The 18,808-nt window shown below is 42.6% G+C and overlaps 1 protein-coding gene across 1 annotated transcript; it reads right to left on the bottom strand.

Moving 5' to 3' along the window:
* Window positions 1-542: 542 nt before the first annotated feature.
* Window positions 543-17,697, bottom strand: LOC135292306 (kelch domain-containing protein 1-like). The gene is made up of 11 exons (XM_064406506.1): window positions 17,559-17,697; window positions 16,859-16,977; window positions 15,350-15,428; window positions 14,384-14,467; window positions 13,479-13,562; window positions 9,042-9,100; window positions 7,239-7,351; window positions 6,753-6,825; window positions 2,612-2,696; window positions 1,830-1,882; window positions 543-1,498 (listed from the first exon to the last, which is right to left on the bottom strand). The coding sequence occupies exons 1-11, from the start codon at window positions 17,670-17,672 to the stop codon at window positions 1,324-1,326; spliced, it is 1,038 nt and encodes a 345-aa protein (XP_064262576.1). The 5' UTR covers window positions 17,673-17,697; the 3' UTR covers window positions 543-1,323.
* Window positions 17,698-18,808: the final 1,111 nt, after the last annotated feature.

Below are 18,808 nucleotides of genomic sequence, written 5' to 3'. Positions count from 1 at the left end.
TGGTGGCACCTGAACGACCCCAAAAATCACCCTGAGGGCACCTGAACAACTCCAAGACTGACCCTGGGGGCTCCTGAACCACCCCAAATTAACACTGGGGGCACCTGAACGACCCCAAAATTAACATCAGGACACTTGAAACACCCCAAAACTACACTGCAGACATCCGAACCTCCCAAAATCAACCCTGGGAGCAAAACTAACCCTGAGGGCAGCTGGAGCCCCCAAATTCACACAGGGGGCACCTGAACCTCCCCGAATTAACCATGAGGGCACCTAACAACCACAAAAATTTACCTTAGGGCATCAGAACCACCCCAAAATTAACCTCAGGGGCACTTGAACCTTGTAAATTCACACTGGGAGCATTTGAACTCTCCCTCCCACAAATGCAGGGAGGGAGTTCAGCACATGAGGCTGCTAAAATAACCAGTCACAAAATTCCTTTTTGAAACAAATTTGCTTCCCCAAACCTCTTTCCCCCACATAATTAATTTTTACAGACTTTAAAACCATCAAAAATGTGTCCAAATGCCTCTTGCTTCAACTCTCTATAAAATTTTAATGACTGTGCTCCTGTTAAGTAAATATTTGAAACAGAAAAATAACCAGTACTACATTTGCTTTTTTTTCCTTTTTTTAAACAATAAATAAGCAACTTTGTTGTTGTTTTTTTTTTTTTAAACAAGAATGAAATATAAACTTTGCACATCCAAAATACAATATACAACTTATTTCCAAAAGGACTTCCAGATGACAGAAACAGTAAAACCAGGTGATGAACTGAAGTTTTCCTATAGAGACCAGGTGATGTTGCAGCTTTTTCTTCCAAGTTCCACAATTCCCTGATGGATTTTCCTACTTGGAGTGTGAGGTGTGAGGCTCCAGGGTTGGATTTTGGTCAGAGCCTGGTGGGACCAACATTTGGTGGTGGTAAATTTGTTACCTTTAAGACTGACAAAGTGTGAATGTCCCCAAGACACCGAGGTGAATTTATCTTTTTGGGAAGGCTGATGGGGGTAAGGCCAAGGAGGATTTTTGGACTTAAACCAGATTTTATCCAGCTGAAATGGATCGTGTCCCCTTCCAAAAGAACCAAAGGTTGTGAGGGCTGTGTGGCCAAAACCAGGAGAGCAGAGGTAAACAATTATCTACAAATGAAGTTGGATCAGTTTTCCGTAACGCAGGAAACGAGAGATTCCCATAAAAAGGATTTGTTGTCAAGCTCCCCTCAGAAACCCAGGTGAGCACAGAGCTGCAGGGGAGCACACAAAGCTCATGAACAAAGCCCTCTGAGGTGTCCCAGCAGCTCCCTGCCCTGCCTCATGTGGAGTGCAGCTGGCTTTGTCTCTCAGTCTCAGCTTTCCTCTCCTGCCTGTGGGTCATGGCAGCCCAAAATGTGATTTTTTTCAGCACTTCCTGCAGAAGTTTGGATGGCAAGCAGGGAATTTGCTTCTCCAAGAGAGCTGCGTTCTTCCCAATGCAGTCAAGACACAGCCTGGGGAAGGGAAATAGAAAAAAAAAAAGAAAAATTGAAGTAAATGGTTTATATTCTAACAAATTACCCCTAGCAAAAGCTGATGTGCATTAATTACAGGTGTTAATTACAGGTGCAGGGAATTACACAGCACCAGTGATTCAACTGCTGTGCAGCATCACACACGGAAGGGCTCAGGTATTTCCTGAGGAGGAAATTGGATATTTCACCCAGTTTCTGCAGGAGCAGGTGGCTAAAACTCAGCTGGGGCAGTGGGAGGTGTCCTGCCCATGGAACACGATGGGATTTAAGCCCAGCCTAAACCATTCTGGGATCTGTAACTCCAACTCACCTGAGCAGGGAATAAGGCTGAGTCTGAAATATCAACAAGTCACTGCAGTGACCCTGGGCAAGAGAAGAACAGAACCATTGGAATGGCAAACAACTTCTCCACCTCAGCACTTCTCTACATTAATGTCACATTTATTACCACGGGCAGGATTCAGAAATATTCTCCTTGACCAATTCTTTATAAGGAACCTGAATTACAAATTCCTTTTTGCTCTGTCAGTCAAGAAAGCCTCAGGTGGGGATTCCTCAGTGGAATCAGTGGTGTGTAAATTATAATTAATTTATAATCTGTGGTGTGTAAAATACTGTGATTTCCTCAGTGGTGTGTAATTTAAAATGGTTTCAGTTACCAATTTGATCAAATTGTTTGATACAAACTCAATCTGATTTGTTTTTTTTTTTCCAATTAAGATCCTATATGGATTTTAATTGAAAAATTAAAATAAATCAATTAATATATTTACATACTGAAGTTTTCCTATAGAGACCAGGTAATGCTGCAGCTTTTTCTTCCAAGTTCAATTATTTTTTCAATTAATATATTTATTAATATATAATCATTTCATTTATATATTTGCCCAGAGGTTTTGGACTCCCCATCTGTGGAAGTGTCCAAGGCCAGGCTGGATGATGCCTGGAGCAACCTGGAATAGTGGGAGGTGTCCCTGCCCAGGCAGGGGTGGATTAAATGGACTTTAAGGCCCCTCCCAGCTAAAACCACTCCATAATTTGATATTAATTATAATTCTGCCAGTGATGGGATTTGCTGTTCAGTTTACTGACCGTGTCCATAAAAAGCAAATCATCTTTGCTGCCCCCAAACACCATCACTTCTCCCTCCTGCCCGAGGCAGGCTGTGTGCCACAACCTGCAAATCAAACCACAAACACAATGAGGGCCCAAGGAACAAGGACTTGGGGTTAGCAGCAAGACAGAACCGTTATTTCAGAGGTAAAAAAGAACACCATACAATTTATTACTTGTTTGTTTAATAATATAAAATAAGAGAGCAATGTGACTCCCCAGCTCATGAGAGTTATCTTCATACAGACCAATATATTTTGTCATTATTTGACTTTTCTGTATTCTGGGCATTTAAACTTTGTCTTATTTATCACCACAGTGGAAAATTTTTGGCAACTCTACAAACCAAGCTTTTGGCAAGCTTTTCCTTTTGCAATTTTCCACTTTCTTTGGTTGAGAAGCACAATTTGCTTGTGGCTTTCAGCCTGGGGGGGTTCTCAGTGCTGACACAGATCCCTGAGCACTTGGATCTCCAGTTCTCCTGTTCCAGTCCTTCCCTTCCCCCAGAGATTCCTGGGATCACTTGCTGTGAGTCAGTAACTTCCAGCACACCAAGGAAGTTTAATCATAAAGACCCCACAAAAGCAAAGCCTGACTTTATAACTTTCAGAAAGATCCTGCCCCTTCAGCAGCCACCCCTGGTGGGGATCTCTTTTTCATGATTAGATTTTTCTGCTCTGTCACCACTGCTGATGGACTTCAGAGCCACTGAACCAGAGTCAAACACACCACTGAAGTTTCATGCAAAAATCAACGTCCCCACTTTGCTTCTCCCTTCACATCAGTCCTTAGCAGGTTCCTCACCTTTTCCCTTCCTCATACCTGTGACAGATCTGTCTCTGCCTGCTCTGCATTAGGGAAACTCTGGGCTTGGTCACGGAGAACACGGGGAAGCCTTTCCTGCCTGGGCTCTGGTGACATCCTAGCTTGCAACCTGAGGCTTTTCCTACTGCCTGAGAGCTCCTGGCCTCCCATGGGCTGCTCTAACTTATCACCTAAACATTCTAACAAAGCACGTTATTCAATCACACAGGGCTCTTCAGCACAGCAACAGCATCACAAGGCAATGAAAACAGGGCAATCCAGGGGGTAAACACTTTGTTCTGTTTCAACCCAGCGTGCAGAACTGAAACTGATGGACAGGGGGAGGAACAGTATTTTGTGTCAATTATAGAAATGAAAACAGGAGAATCCAGGGGTTAAACACTTTGTTTCAACCCAGCATGCAAAACTAAAATTGATGGACAGGGGGAGGAATAGTATTTTATATCAATTATAGGAATGAAAACAGGAGAATCCAGGGGTTAAACACTTTGTTCTCTGTTTCAACCCAGCATGCACAACTGAAATTGATGGACAGAAGGAGGAACAGTATTTTCTATCAATTACAGCAATGAAAACAGGGCAATCCAGGGGTTAAACACTTTCTTTCAACCCAGCATGCAGAACTGAAACTGATGGACAGAGGGAGGAACACTATTTTCTATGAATTATGGGAATGAAAACAGGAGAATCCAGGGGTTAAACACTTTGTTCTCTGTTTCAACCCGGCATGCAAAAGGTTGGCTGAGTAAAACTGATGGACAGAAAAAGGAACAGTATTTTCTACCAGTTATGGGAATGAAAACATTGGGAATCTAGGAGTTAATTTTTTTCTCTATTTCAACCCAGCATGCAAAACTAAAATTGATGGACAGAGAGAGGAACAGTATTTTCTACCAATTCAGGATCACCTGAGAAGGCAATTCTATAGAAATTGCTAAAAGTGGAGGGTGAAGGAAATTATTCTTTACAGAATTTACGCAGGGAATCAGAGCTGCAGAAGCATCAGGAAAAGACCCTAATAAATTTCATTACAAAGTAATATATAAAAGAAGTACACAGAGATGTGTTACTGCTCTGCATCTGAAGAGCAACTGAACTGATTTAAAACCTTCCCAGCTGCAGAAAATAAAATTATGGTACAAATACTTGACACTTAAGCAGTTCAGTGCATGGACAGGCCTTTGGTGTGGCTCCTTTTATCCACCCCAAACCCCCAGGACACATCCCAGTGTCACCTGGAGCAGGTGGCATCCCTGGACACATCCCAGTGTCACCTGGAGCAGGTGACCCCTGGACACATCCCAGTGTCACCTGGAGCAGGTGGCATCCCTGGACACATCCCAGTGTCACCTGGAGCAGGTGGCATCCCTGGACACATCCCAGTGTCACCTGGAGCAGGTGGCATCCCTGGACACATCCCAGTGTCACCTGGAGCAGGTGGCATCCCTGGACACATCCCAGTGTCACCTGGAGCAGGTGCATCCCTGGACACATCCCAGTGTCACCTGGAGCAGGTGGCATCCCTGGACACATCCCAGTGTCACCTGGAGCAGGTGACCCCCTGGACACATCCCAGTGTCACCTGGAGCAGGTGGCATCCCTGGACACATCCCAGTGTCACCTGGAGCAGGTGACCCCCTGGACACATCCCAGTGTCACCTGGAGCAGGTGACCCCCTGGACACATCCCAGTGTCACCTGGAGCAGGTGGCTCCCCTGGACACATCCCAGTGTCACCTGGAGCAGGTGGCATGCCTGGACACATCCCAGTGTCACCTGGAGCAGGTGGCATCCCTGGACACATCCCAGTGTCACCTGGAGCAGGTGCATCCCTGGACACATCCCAGTGTCACCTGGAGCAGGTGACCCCTGGACACATCCCAGTGTCACCTGGAGCAGGTAGCATCCCTGGACACATCCCAGTGTCACCTGGAGCAGGTGGCATCCCTGGACACATCCCAGTGTCACCTGGAGCAGGTGGCATCCCTGGACACATCCCAGTGTCACCTGGAGCAGGTGACCCCCTGGACACATCCCAGTGTCACCTGGAGCAGGTGGCCCTGCCTTGGCAGGGGGCTGCACTGGAGGAGCTCCAGAGCTCCCTTCCAACCTTAAAACTCTGGGACTTGCTGGAAAAACCCCGGAGGTTTTGGGCTTTGCTTGAAGGAGGGGAGGTCCTTTAGTGGCAGGAAGATTTAGGTGCAGGGAAGCTCCTCAGCCCAAATCCCAGATCCCCCTGGGAAGCCCTGGGACTCAGGGATCCCTGTCCCTCCCAGGCACGGAGTTATTCCAGCTGAGCTGCTGCTCCTGGGGCTGCTCCCCAGCACATCCCAGCAAAAGCCCAGCACAGGGAAGGGCTGGGAGGCCCCAGAAGTGAGCCCAGAGCCCTGCTGCTCCTGCTGTGCTGGGTTTAAAGACTGCTAAATCCTGAAGTAGCATAAAAATATCCCTGATCATAAATTGAGTATTTCATGTGGCTGGGGGCTGAGTTTATTTGGGCTTGGAAGGGTCTGAAGGGTAAGAAGGCAGAAAAGTTGGTTTAGCTGTGGCTGTTGTGTTTAGGAGACAGCCCAGAACAGGATAAAACAGGAAGAAAATTAATGGAAGTGAAGATATTTCAGTAACAAGGCAGGGAGCAGAGCAGAGCTGAACATTTTTGTATCAGAAAAAAAGGATATAAAACTGATATATTATGATATAAATATTGCAATAATCATATAATAAATAAAATAATAAACATATTGTGATATATATATATGAAATGATATAAAATTGTGCTGGGAGATCCTGGGTGAATGCAGAGAATTAACTCATTGAAAATCTCAATATTTACTATCTACAGCAAATCAGTTCAATAGTTTTTAACTCAGAAACACAGATAATTCTTCAAACACTGGGTTAAGACTCAATTTTGCCTTTGAACCCTGAAAGAGGAATCAGCTTTTTCATGGTTGTCTCCTCCCCTGTTTCTAATAATTTATAAATATTAATGAGCTTTTATTATTATTCCCTTGGTTATTTATTCCTCCAATTTTTATGGTTTGTTTATAGAACAATAATTTGGCTACAGAGCACCAGGTCAGCTGGACATCCAGATCCTTCACCACAAAAAACATCTTTTCATGCAAATAAGCATCAAATACACAAATTAAAAATTAGGTATATGGTAAAAAAGGCGTTAAAGCAAACTGCATTAATGTTCTAAAATATTCTTTAAAAATACAGTTCAAGAATTTAAAAACTGGTTCATTTTGAAAAGGATTCCATTTCAGCCCCCACAATTTCTGTTTCTGTACCTGGGCCTGCTCTTGGGCAGATGGGTGAGCTGCTTCCATCCATTTGTTGCAATGCTGTGGATCCAGCCATCACCTGCAGTGTGAGAATGCTCATTAATGGGGCTTTTGGGATAAAAAAATACCTTTTTATTCATGCAAACAGCTCTAAGAGCATGATTATTTAGGTAGCAGGAACATCAGCCCTTCATGAAGCTGCATCTTTTCACACTTGTGATTTAATGTTATCTCAGAACCCTCCCTGCACTGGAATTAAAACACACCCAATCCCTTTCTTTTGGGTAAATTGAGAAAACCACCTCCTCCCAGTGGACTTATCTGTGAAATTATTATTTATCTTCAAATTATTTTTGCCAGTTTCAGTTTTTCTCATGGAAACAATCAGCCTTTTCTACAAAAGCAACTGCTATCAACCATCCCAAACCCTGCTTGTGTGATGTGAAATTCACAAGAGAATGAGAGTTATTTCTGTTACTCTGAATTACTCACTCAAAGGAACATTATCAGAGCTTAGTCCACCAAACAGGAAAAGCCTGTCATCCCCTATGGGGGTCAGCGTGTGCCAGGAGCGATCTCTGGGCTTCTCTCCACTGATATTAATCCTGGGGAAACAAAGAAACAAAACCCCAAATCTTCAAACAATGCTGCAAATGTTTAATTGTTTCATTCAAATTAATTCGGCAGAAAATTTCGGTTTGTCCTACAACCACCGTGGGTGTTTCCCAGTGAAAAAAAAAAAGATTAAATACACAATTAAATTCCATGTACATGTAGGGAAACAGTTAATTGAGACAAAATTGATGAACCCTGAGGGGCTACAGGCTCTCCACTCCAAGGAAGAGGATTTGAAATGACACAAGGATTTGTGGTTTTACCTCTGATCCAAAAGCTACCACCTCTTCAACCTGGGGCTCACCCAGACTTTGAAATAAATGTTAGTAAAGAGGGGATTGCCTAAGTACAGAACAGATGGAGGTTTATTATTGATAAAATCTCATTTGGGATCTATTTCAGATGAGCTGTATTGAAATTGATTTTGTTTTAGTTGGGTTTGCTTGAGAATGTGAACAGTAAAGATCCTGATATCCCAAAAAAACAGTTTATCAGAGATAATTAAAAGGGATTGCAAAAGTGCCCTGCTAAATTTGGCACTTGCAAGTTGCAATATTTGTTTGAATCCAAGTGAAGAAAAGAGGCTTCTAAAATTGGCCAAGGGCTTTGATGGTTTAAAAAATATCAAAATATCAAACAGATACTGATAACGGATAAAATTTCAATTTTCATGCACAAGAAATGATGAGTACCAGAAATAACCAAATATTGAATGAGTTTAGTAGAGCTCAAGCAACTTCTGGGCAGTGGCAGCTGAAGTGAATTTTGCAATCTGCTGCTGGATGCTAATCCTGGGTTAGCAGATTCATACTGTGCAATTCCTTAAGAAAGCTGGGTAGAGTTGAGTAAGAAAAAAGACCTGACTGGTTAAAAATGAAATCATTATCTATTAATAAGTAGTTATTGGCTCCTTTGTGATCAGAGGAATAAGTAATAATAATAAATACAAACACTTATTCTCCTGTGAGGTGCCAACAATAGCAGATACTGTGAAAATTCTTCTTTTCCCCCAATATCTTTTTTTTTTTTTCAGTCTCAAATCTTTTTTTTCAGTCTGTCAAAGACTCTTTGCAGAGGTGCTGCAACAGCTGAACAGAAGATTCCTAAATTTACAGTGATGCAATATATAAGTATATAAATATTAAATATTTAAATTTATATATTTAATATATACATTTACAGTGATCCAATATACACATATATAAATATTTATATATATACTATACTAAATAATGGATAAATCTTATGAGCTTTTCTTGGACCACAATATAGAAATAATTTGAATTTTGGAAAAATCTTCATTTTTTAAGGATTTCATGGCCTTTTATGGAAGAGACCTTATCCCAATTTGTGCTGTAACTACAGACAGTAAACCCAGCATTCCAAAAGCCCTAAAACCTGGAATTCCATCTGGATAAATGCAGCCAGGCTGCAAATGAGGGTGTTAAATCACCCCACGCTGTGCTTTAGGCAGCACCATCCATGCTCTGGTGCAGGGCAGGAAAAGCTCAGTAACCACTATCAAAATTCAATTCCACTGAAATCCCAGCCCAGCAGCTGTTAGGAGTCCCCAAACCCTCATTCTCCTCTTGGAAAAGCTGCAGGAAAAGCTCTGGAACTATTTAACAATATGTTTCCATCTTCTAAATTCCATTTTAAGCATTACAAAAGCAAACCTACCTTCCAGACCAAGTCCAAGTGTCTAAATTCAGGCAGTGCAAATCATTCATTCTGGTTTGCTAAAACAAAGAAATAAAATCCCACTCGGGTTATTTTAAGCAAACAATAAACAAAATATTTCAGTGAGGCCTTCCTGGGACAGAATATTCCAAGTACCAATAGTTTGAAGAAATCTGTACCCACTTGCCTTAATATAAATCTGAATTATGTGGCAGATGAAAAGCTTTTCTCCTCACAAAAACCATGCAACTCTCAGGAAAGTGCCTGGCAGAAATATTTCCAGTCATGCAACAGCACTATGGGGCCAATTTTAGCTTCTAAAAGTGAAGAACTTTGTGGGGATTTATCCAGTTCCTGCAAATGTTTTTAACTTCCATCCACAGAACTCCTGGCAGGGCAATGCAGAAGGTGTTTTACTCTCCTATTGTTGCCTGGTGTTATTTTCCTTGACATTGTGATCAGAAGTTTGGATCCTCCTGTCTGGTCACTACTCCTTGGAGTATCCTGGTAGTGCTGCACTCTGGGTATTCCCAGGAACGTCCATCATTTGTGCTTTTCCCTGTTTTCCTTTCACAAAGTGACCACCAGCAAGGTTTTAGGACCTTCTAGCATTTGCCATCAAATAAAATGGGAAATCTTTCCTCTTGCTTATCTGCCTGGGCTTTGAGATGGAGGAAGTCTCTGCCTGCCTTGGGGTGGTGGAGAAGGTGACAAAAGGAATTCTTTGCTTGCCTGGGAGCTGTGATTCCCCTGGGAACTACAAAAACCATCTGGGAAGTAGGGAAATGTTTCTTGCCTTACCTTCCAACTCCTTTTCTCCCTGGGCAGTCCATAGTTCTATTAGAAAAAGCCTTTCTCCAGCTTGCAGATCCTCTGAGGCAGAACTAGGCTGAAAGGAGTGCTTGTGCCCCAGCAGTGAGGCTGAGCGACCCCCAGAGCTGCCCAGCAGAGCTCTGGAAGTCTCTCAGGGATTTCAGGGATGCTACAACCTCCTCTGCCAAGCACTGCTAACCCTGCTGGGCTGGGAAGGGAATGGGAAGAGCATTTTGGGGAGGGCAACAGGGTAAAGACGAGCAGATTGTCAGGGTTTGGGGCATTGCCTAAAAACAACCTAAAACCAACCAAGTGTGCTCCAGCTGACAGCCAGGGCAACAGATCTGTCTTCCATGACACCTCTCTCCAGTTCCCTACTGCTCCTGGTGCCTTTGAAGGGCATGAGGGGATCAAATCATCCAAGCTGAAAGCAAAATGCAGTTGGGATCTTCTGTACATTTGGGGCAAACCCAACATCCTGGCCTCTGCAACTGGAAATACTCAATCATGTGGGAGTAACACAATTTGATATAAAGGATATCTATCAAAGGAAGTTGCTGTTATGGTGAAAATTGAGGTTTCAAGAGGATCCTGTTCAAGACCTCCTTGCTGACTTTCCTTTCCTGGGCATTAGGCAGAAGATGGAGAAATTCTCTTTCCTGCTCCCTGGGAAATCAAAAAATCTTTGCATTCTCATGGTTCAACAGCTGGGCAGATGCAGAATTACAGCAACCTCATTCTGAATTCAAAACAGCACCAACTGTCCAAGACTGAGGCCTTGAACAAGAGCACCTTTCTACCCAACCCCTCTGGGAAGCTGGAACCACACAGGTTTGCAGGACCATCACTGGCCACACAGCTCTCCTGCAGCTTCTCGTGCACTTCTCTGTCCTGCTCTATTTCATCACTCTGCTGCCAATCCTAAAAGGATTTTTAACAGGCTTTAGAGCACCAAGGCTCCTAGGAGGGCTGGGATTTCCCTTGGAGCTCCAAGGGCTCCTGAGGCACTCTGCTTATCTCTGGCAAGCTGATGTCTTGGCAGCCCAGTGCACGTTAGGCAGGAGCTGCTGGTCTCAGGATCAGCACCATCAGAGGCTTTAAGGGTGACATTATTCCCAGCTCCCTGCTGGGACAGGGAATTCTGCAGCTCTCCCTCCTGGATTTACAAGCAAAAGCTATTCCAGCTCCAAGCTTTGCCAAGAGAAGGATTGCAGCTCCATGGATCTTCTGAGCTGAGCTGACAGGAAATATAAACATGCTTACATTAAGGCACCAGATGTGTGAAGAGCTGCTGCAAAGACTTTGCTTTGTTCACTTCATTCTCAACATGAAATTTTTCCACTTAAATCAAACATAAGACTCACATCAACTTCTGGACTAACTCTCCTTCCTTCCCACTTTCTCCCATTTCTGTTTTTCCGGGGGCTTACCTGAAGGAACTGAGTCCACATAACACTTCTGAGCCTGTTTTCAAATGATTCCTGGTACAACTGATTCTCATCATCATCATCATCACCATCATCATCTTCTTTTACCAGTTCTAGCTCCAAGTTTGGAAAAAGGTTCCCTTTCCTCCCAGAAAGATGAATAGGAGAAGCCTCATGACACTTCCTGGCCCTTTCTGGTTCCTTGCAGAGCCTTTTCCCTGGGAAGATTTGTATTATGGTGAACTAGAAGGAGAAGGAGGAGCAGAGCAACCCCGTGCTTGCTCCTTAATTTCTGGAGAAAAGCAAAACTTCATCCTTTGGGGAGGAATTATTCCTGGTGTCAGGAAATTTACTGGTTTTCTGCTGTCTTTAGCTTTTTCTTTTCATGACTTACATTAATTCCTCAAGCCCCAGTGAATGCTCCCTCACTTTTATGTTTCCTTCCATTTATTTCTAGGATAGAAAATGGATCAATAATAATCACCAAGGTGAAAATTACACTTGCTGCTCTCCTACAGAATTAAACACAGCTTTCCACAATTTCACTCTTCTCTGACACAGGTTCCCAAGTGGTTTCACTGAAATTTAGCAAGTTTTTAAGGAAGCTGAAGAGAAAAACCTTTTAAGATCAGAATGCTGCAGTCAAACAGAGTTACACAGAAGCCTGAGGGCAAATCCTCTGAGGGCAGTGGAGGAGTGGCAGGTGAGCTCCAGCTAAATCAGAATTTCCCTGGCAGAGGCTGCAAGGAACCCCAGCTGGGGTTGGAGAGCAGTTCAGCACCCCGGGGTGGGCACAGAGCCCTCCCTGGCAGAGCCCTGGGGGAGGAGGAGCTGCCAGGGCAGGACCAAATCATCCAAGGGGCCTTCACAGCCCCACTTGTGGGCTTTTCCCTGAGGGAGGAGCAGCACTTGGCTGTGGTCAGCAAGGGTTCAGCTGTGGGCACACAGGACAGGGCACACTCAGGGCAAGGATAACCCTGATTTTTCACTCTCTTCAGATCTCTTTATTTCCTGCAGTTATCTGCAAACCCACTTTGTCCAAACCTACAGCTCTGGGAGGTGCTGAGTGCAGCTCTCTCAGGCTTGAGGAACAATTCCAGAGATCCTGAATCAAAGGTCACATAATGGCAGGAACAAACAGGATCCATTTTCATTATTTTCTTTTCTGTTTGCTCTGGAAAGGCACTTAAATAAAACCTTCCTGCAGGTGTGGGAAGTGGCTGGACATGGTGTGGTCACTGAGCAGCAGGAGTGGAAGGAGTGCAGATTAGCCAAAGGAATATTCCAGCAGGAAAATCAGGGAATGGGGAACAAAATGCAGTTTTACACTGCTTTGTTTGCCAGGATTTGGGAATACAAGGGTGAGGCTGTGGCAGCTTTCCAAGGTGGAGCTGGAATATGTTCATTGCCAAACTAATTCCTTTTCTTTTTCAGACCAGAACTACAGGAACACAGCACTGGGGGCTCTCAGAAGCTTCTTCACTGTCAGTTTTGGAGATAGAAAACATCCAGGCTCATCCTCTAGCTGAGTAGGATTAAAGGTTCTAAATCAGCTGCAGTGAAAAGAGCTAAAAACTTCAATTAAAATAAAACACACAAGTGCAGAGTCACTGACATTGGGAGGGTTTTTAACTTGCCTTACAGGATCTGTTTCTTACATCAACGCTTCAGCAGAGAGGAACTGAGTAGAAAATCTCCTTTAATTAGCACTGGAGAAATTCCAAGTGCTGCTGAGAGGTCTGAGTATCTCCCTGCTTTAATCAGGGGGGTGGTGCCTATGGCTTTTTGCAGTTAAAAAGAGTCAGGAAGAGTAAAAATTACACAGCCACAATCCAACCCTACATTATTTATGCACAGATTGCATCCTTTTGTCTATGACCTCTTCCAGACATCTCTATTTCAGTCACTTATGTGCAAAAAGTGGCAAAATTCAATTAGAAAACCAACTCAAATCTGTTATTTACCACACAGTCATCTGTGTTTTACCTTTTTTGGGACAATCATTAACATTACAGACAGAAATATTCTTCTTTTTGTAGAGGGTGATGACAAGCAGCATCCTGGATTCAGAGCCCTGAACATCCAGGTTAGGCCAAAGACATTTGGGATTTTTTTTTCCTACTACAAAATGACAAGGAAAACAAAAAAAGAAAACTGCCAGGAGAATAATATGACTGCTAAGAAAATATTGAATTACCAGCACTCGTCCTCCAAAGATGTAACCTTTATTTCCCAGCACAGCACATGTGTGAGCTGCTCGAGGCTGAGGTGGATCTCCACCCTGAAAGAAGCAAAAGAATCCTTCAGAACACCAGAAACCTCCTGGACAGTTTTATTTTCTGACCTACAAATCATCAGGAACTGCTACTAAAACCTCTGGAAATCACAACATAAAATTTGATGCTATATCCACGTGCCCAAAAGTGCTGCCTGTGTAAATCAGAACTGAAGGTGGCAAAACTGGCTTTTACTTTGCAATGGTAATTTTACATTTTGCATCTGGTTTTACAGGGATTTTAGAACACCTTGTGAAGACCATAAAAAGCTGCCAGACACTGGAACCACACAGTTTAAAATATATTAAATATTAAAAATATACAACTTCTGCTGAGTTCTTACATAAACTCACCTGGATTTTATGAACTTTAGAGAACATTTTCATCTCAGTAAGGCAGAGCTCTCCTGTTACATGTGACAGGTTATCCATGGTAATTACACATGGATACAGATTTCCAGAGGGCTGGAGGAACTGGGAATGTTCACTGGAGAGGAGAAGGCTCCAGGGAGAGCTCAGAGCCCCTGGCAGGGCCTGAAGGGGCTCCAGGAGAGCTGCAGAGGGACTGGGGACAAGGCATGGAGGGACAGGACACAGGGAATGGCTCCCACTGCCAGAGGGCAGGGATGGGTGGGAGATTGGGAACTGGGAATTCCCACATTTGCTGTGGCTGCCCCTGGATTCCAGAAGTGCCCAGGGCCAGGCTGGACAGGGATTGGAGCAGCCTGGGACAGTGGAAGGTGTCCCCAGTTTTCTAAAGCACAATAATTATTCAAAAGTCAGTAAAATCCCAGCAGTGTCAAGATGTGAGACTGAAAACCACTCACTCGAATTGTGGGTTGAGACCAAGTCTGTGTGGTTGTATCAAAAACATGAACATCATTGTGCCATCCCCAGAAAATCTGCCCCTCCTAAAAAAAAAAAAAAAGAAGAAGAAATTAAAGAAAAATATGGATTTTATTTTAATATTATTCTGCTTAGTGAAGGACACAAACCTGGAAGGGATCTGTGCAAACAGAAAATACACTAAACCAGGCAATTTCATGAAAAGGTGTGGTGATATTTTAAGAATGCTGCAGCAGCTTAGATTCACTTGAAGGTCAGCAGCACCCAGGGATTTTCAGGCTGCTAACACCTGAAAATTGGCTTTGGGCCCCAACATCAGACACTGCAGCAAATTTCACCTTCTAAATTTTGTTGTAACACAGTGAGAAATTAAGAGATTGTAAAAAACCAATTCTTGGGTGTCAGTCTTTAATATTTGATGTCAGGAGCTTCCTGTCAATACTCTGCTCAGTCATCTTTGTACTAATTATAAGGAATTACTGTAGGAAAGTTGATAATCCAAGCATCCTTCTGGAAAGTAGTTCAATAAATTAAGTCAGAGTATTTGTCAGCCAGACTTGGGAAGCTATAAAATACCTAATGTTTCTTCAAAGAAATAAACTATAAAAATTATTAAATTAAATTATAAAAATTATTAATTTTTTTCTGGGATTTTCAGCTTTAAAATAAGCCTTCAGATTAAAATCTTGCCTTTTTTCTGCTTTGACAGCATTTAATTCACTGCACTCCAAGCCCAGCACTGGGAGTTTGGAATATGTGGAACAACCACCACTCCCTACGTGCAGTATCTGGAATTTCAGACCTAAAAAAGATTCCAAATTTGCATTTCTGCTGATGCTATAAATAAAAGAAAAATCAGATTTTCATGCTCATCAAGGGTGGTAAAAAGGATCTTTTTTCCCCAATCAGAAAGCAGCAATGAGTGGGAATGGGGACAAATCTCTTACCCAAAACGCATCGTGGACATCGAAACAATCACTGAGCTCGTTGTGCTTCCTGCAGCCATAACCTCCAAAATAAATGAGCCTGAAACAACAAAACCATTCGTCTGCAGATAACATGAAAATGAATAAGCTGCAGCAATGAATATTTTGGATTTATAGTGTTTATACAGCAGTAATATAAGCAATGAGAGTATTTAGTGTTGCACCTGCTGACGCAAACCCCAACAAGGCGAAGGTCACAGCCACGCCCTCAGCAAAGCTGCTGAAACCCACACAGGAAATCATTCAGGACACCTCCAAGTCTCTGCTCCTCTCCCCAAAAGTTCATTTCCCATGCTGTCCTCAGGCAAAAATGGGAAATAAACCCCAGGACAGTGAAATGCCTCCTTCTCTGCCTTCCCTAGTGAAGTTCACACGCACTTGCTGCATTTTTTGTTTTCTGTGTCCAATTTTTGGCAAGAAATGTTCCCAAGGTTTGTCCCACAGGACACAAAAAGTCTCTTTTTGGCTTAAAATAAAATTTTTCAACCAAGCATCACTGAACCTCCCATTGCAAGGATCCTCACACACCTCCCAGCCCAATATTCCCCCCAGGAAAGGGCCATTTATACAGAATATTTTTTTCCATCAAAGGGTTCCATTCTATCATCTACAACAGGTGATTTTCTAGCATGCAGGTGACACAATACTTTGAATAAATGCATTTAGTTTTGAATAATCTTGTGCTAACAGCTAGGGAGTTGTTCAAATATCTGTATTTTCTATCTCCTGCAGTTAAATTGAATTACAGAACCAAGATCTGGCACCCAGGGGCATTGCACAGCTTATGCAAAACCTCCTTGGATGTGGAGTCCAGAAAGACATAAATCATTTCCATCTGATAATGTGCACTATAAATCACATCCTGACTTGTTTGTAACAGGTTCAATAACAAATCTCTGACAGGGCACCTGCTTGTGATCACCTCTGCCACATGACCCAGACATTTTCCATAACAAACAGAAAATCTGGAGTATTTCTGTTTAGCCAAGTCTGTTTTCTAAACACACTTAGTCACTTTTGCAACACAAATGTCCAGGCTGACTCAGTCCCTGCAAGATAAAGATAATCCCTGAAATGCCTCTGCAACTGCCAGCTGTTAAAATCCTTGGGAATACACTGCATGGATTTACTGCAGGTAATAATTTAATGCTTAAAATAATGAACATTGCAGAGAAAATAATTTTATACTGGTTTTTAATGTGTTAAAATAATATAATAGATGCATGATAGCTTTCTGATGTGTAAAACATTCCACAAACTTGCCCTAGATATCCCAGCCCTCTCCTAAAGTGGGGTTTTATTTATTAGTTCAGCTCACACGTGAGAAAACTCTGGTACAAAGTTGTTACAAAATCCCCCAGCAAGTCCAGCTAAAAATCAGAGTTTCCTCTATCCCAACCCTGAGTTGTTTTCACTTTGTAACCCTTTCTCTCTGCAATTAACAGAAATTAATTATTTTGGATGTGTTACCTGTTTTTGTACACCCAGCAGGAAAGTTTGTCACGAGGTGTGGGAGGTTGACCTTTGAAATTTGTGATTTTTTTCCACCTGTAGGTTCCGGTTTTTGTTCTCAAATTGACATAATACAGCTTGAAAGGAAAGAAAAATGACAATGTTTTCAGAAAAAACACAAATCACCCCAGAAAAAAAACAACCCCCCACCCCCAGAAGCCTGGAAGTAACAGAGGAACTGGCAGTGAGTTTACAATGGCAAATACACCACAAAAACAAAGTTAAAATGGGAGAACTGGCAGAAAGTTTCACCAGAGGCTCCATTTCACTGATTTCCTAGTCAGGAGTCAACTCTGACTTGATTTATATTCCATTATGAGACAAATGATTTCATCTATTTTGTAATTCAGTTTTCAGTTACAAGGACAGCTGGTAGCTCTCTTTTAACCTTAATTATTACCTGATTATTTAAAGCAGTGAATTGCTATCAAAGAGCAAAAAGAAAAGTGATATTCAGAGATTAGTCTCAATTAAGGTTGTCAGAATATTTTTAAAAACCAATTGGGAAAGCACTGGCATAAATATAGAAGGTTTTAAAAAAATAAAGCTGTTCCTCAAATTTCTCTTTAATTCAAATACAAATACACCAAATAAACAGCAAGGTCAGTATTAATACTTATTAAAATACAATATTATGGGGGAAAAAAGACTACCATACCCGATTGCTGTATCCTTTATCATCAAATCCCCCAAAAATGTACAGCTTGCCATTGATGCTGGCCCCACAGCTGCCTGACATGGAGGTGGGTAACTCCCCTTCCATCAGGTGCATTGTCCTGCAATGAAAAAAAATACAATCAGTCCCTTCCAGTCTGCCAAAATGTAACAACCCCAAACAGATTTATTCAGAAGTTTTAGACTTCAAAGTTGAAAATACAGCTTGGGCCATAGCTGGAGTAGGAGCTGCAGGTGAAGTTGGGCTCCTGTGGTGGAAGAGAACTTCCAGGTGCATATTGTGTGTTTATAAAGTATCTTGATTTTTCTGGAGGTGAAATTCACATTAGGAAAGCTTTAGCAGAGCTGAAACGTTAATTACTCAGAATCTGGAAATATTATTAACTCCTTATTCAGAATCTGGAAATATTATTAACTCCAGGAACTCCTGAAATGAGAATCTGGCACTGCTGGGATGTCAGAAATGGAAAACTGAGGCTCTGCTGTGCCCTGCTCCCAGCTCACTCAGTGTGGAGCTGTGCTGAGAGCTCAGGCAGGCCAGGAGATCCTGGTTAAATATAACCTGGAAAATTCTCTCTATCCCAGATCACCTCCCTGGGAGCACAGAAAGGAAACCAAGGGAGTGTGAAGGGGCTTTGGGCAGCCCTTCCCACAGGAAAGGACAGCAAATCATGGTCTGCAGGGAGAAGGAAATGGGGGAAAGGGGCAAGAGAGAGAAAGGGGAAAAATGGGGCAAGAGAATGGGGGAAAGGGAAGAAATGGCAGGAGAGGAAAGGGGGGGAGAAGAGGAAGAGGAAGAGAAAGAGAAGAGAAAGAGAAAGAGGAAGAGAAGAGGAAGAGGAAGAGGAAGAGGAGAGGAAGAGGAAGAGGAAGAGGAAGAGGAAGAGAGAAGAGAAAGAGAAGAGAAAGAGAAGAGAAAGAGAAGAGAAAGAGAAGAGAAAGAGAAGAGAAAGAGAAGAGAAAGAGAAGAGAAAGAGAAGAGAAAGAGAAGAGAAAGAGAAGAGAAAGAGAAGAGAAAGAGAAGAGAAAGAGAAGAGAAAGAGAAGAGAGAAGAGAAGAGAAGAGAAGAGAAAGAGAAGAGAAAGAGAAGAGAAAGAGAAGAGAAAGAGAAGAGAAAGAGAAGAGAAAGAGAAGAGAAAGAGAAGAGGAAAGAGAAGAGAAAGAGAAGAGAAAGAGAAGAGAAAGAGAAGAGAAAGAGAAGAGAAAGAGAAGAGAAAGAGAAGAGAAAGAGAA

The sequence above is a fragment of the Passer domesticus genome, unplaced genomic scaffold, assembly GCF_036417665.1.
Source record: "Passer domesticus isolate bPasDom1 unplaced genomic scaffold, bPasDom1.hap1 HAP1_SCAFFOLD_286, whole genome shotgun sequence".
Lineage (NCBI taxonomy): Eukaryota > Metazoa > Chordata > Aves > Passeriformes > Passeridae > Passer > Passer domesticus.
Note: the sequence above shows the minus strand (reverse complement) of the source record. Positions and strands in the feature narration are given on the sequence as shown.

Bases quoted from the DNA above. Each gene is read 5' to 3' on its own strand.
- LOC135292306 (XM_064406506.1), bottom strand. From the start codon at position 17,672: ATGCACCTGATGGAAGGGGAGTTACCCACCTCCATGTCAGGCAGCTGT. The intron at 7,352-9,041 runs GTAGGTTTGCTT...TTGTTTCCCCAG, and splicing joins ACTTGGACTTGGTCTGGAAG to GATTAATATCAGTGGAGAGA. The intron at 1,499-1,829 runs GTGAGTTGGAGT...TCCCTTCCCCAG, and splicing joins CAGCCTTATTCCCTGCTCAG to GCTGTGTCTTGACTGCATTG.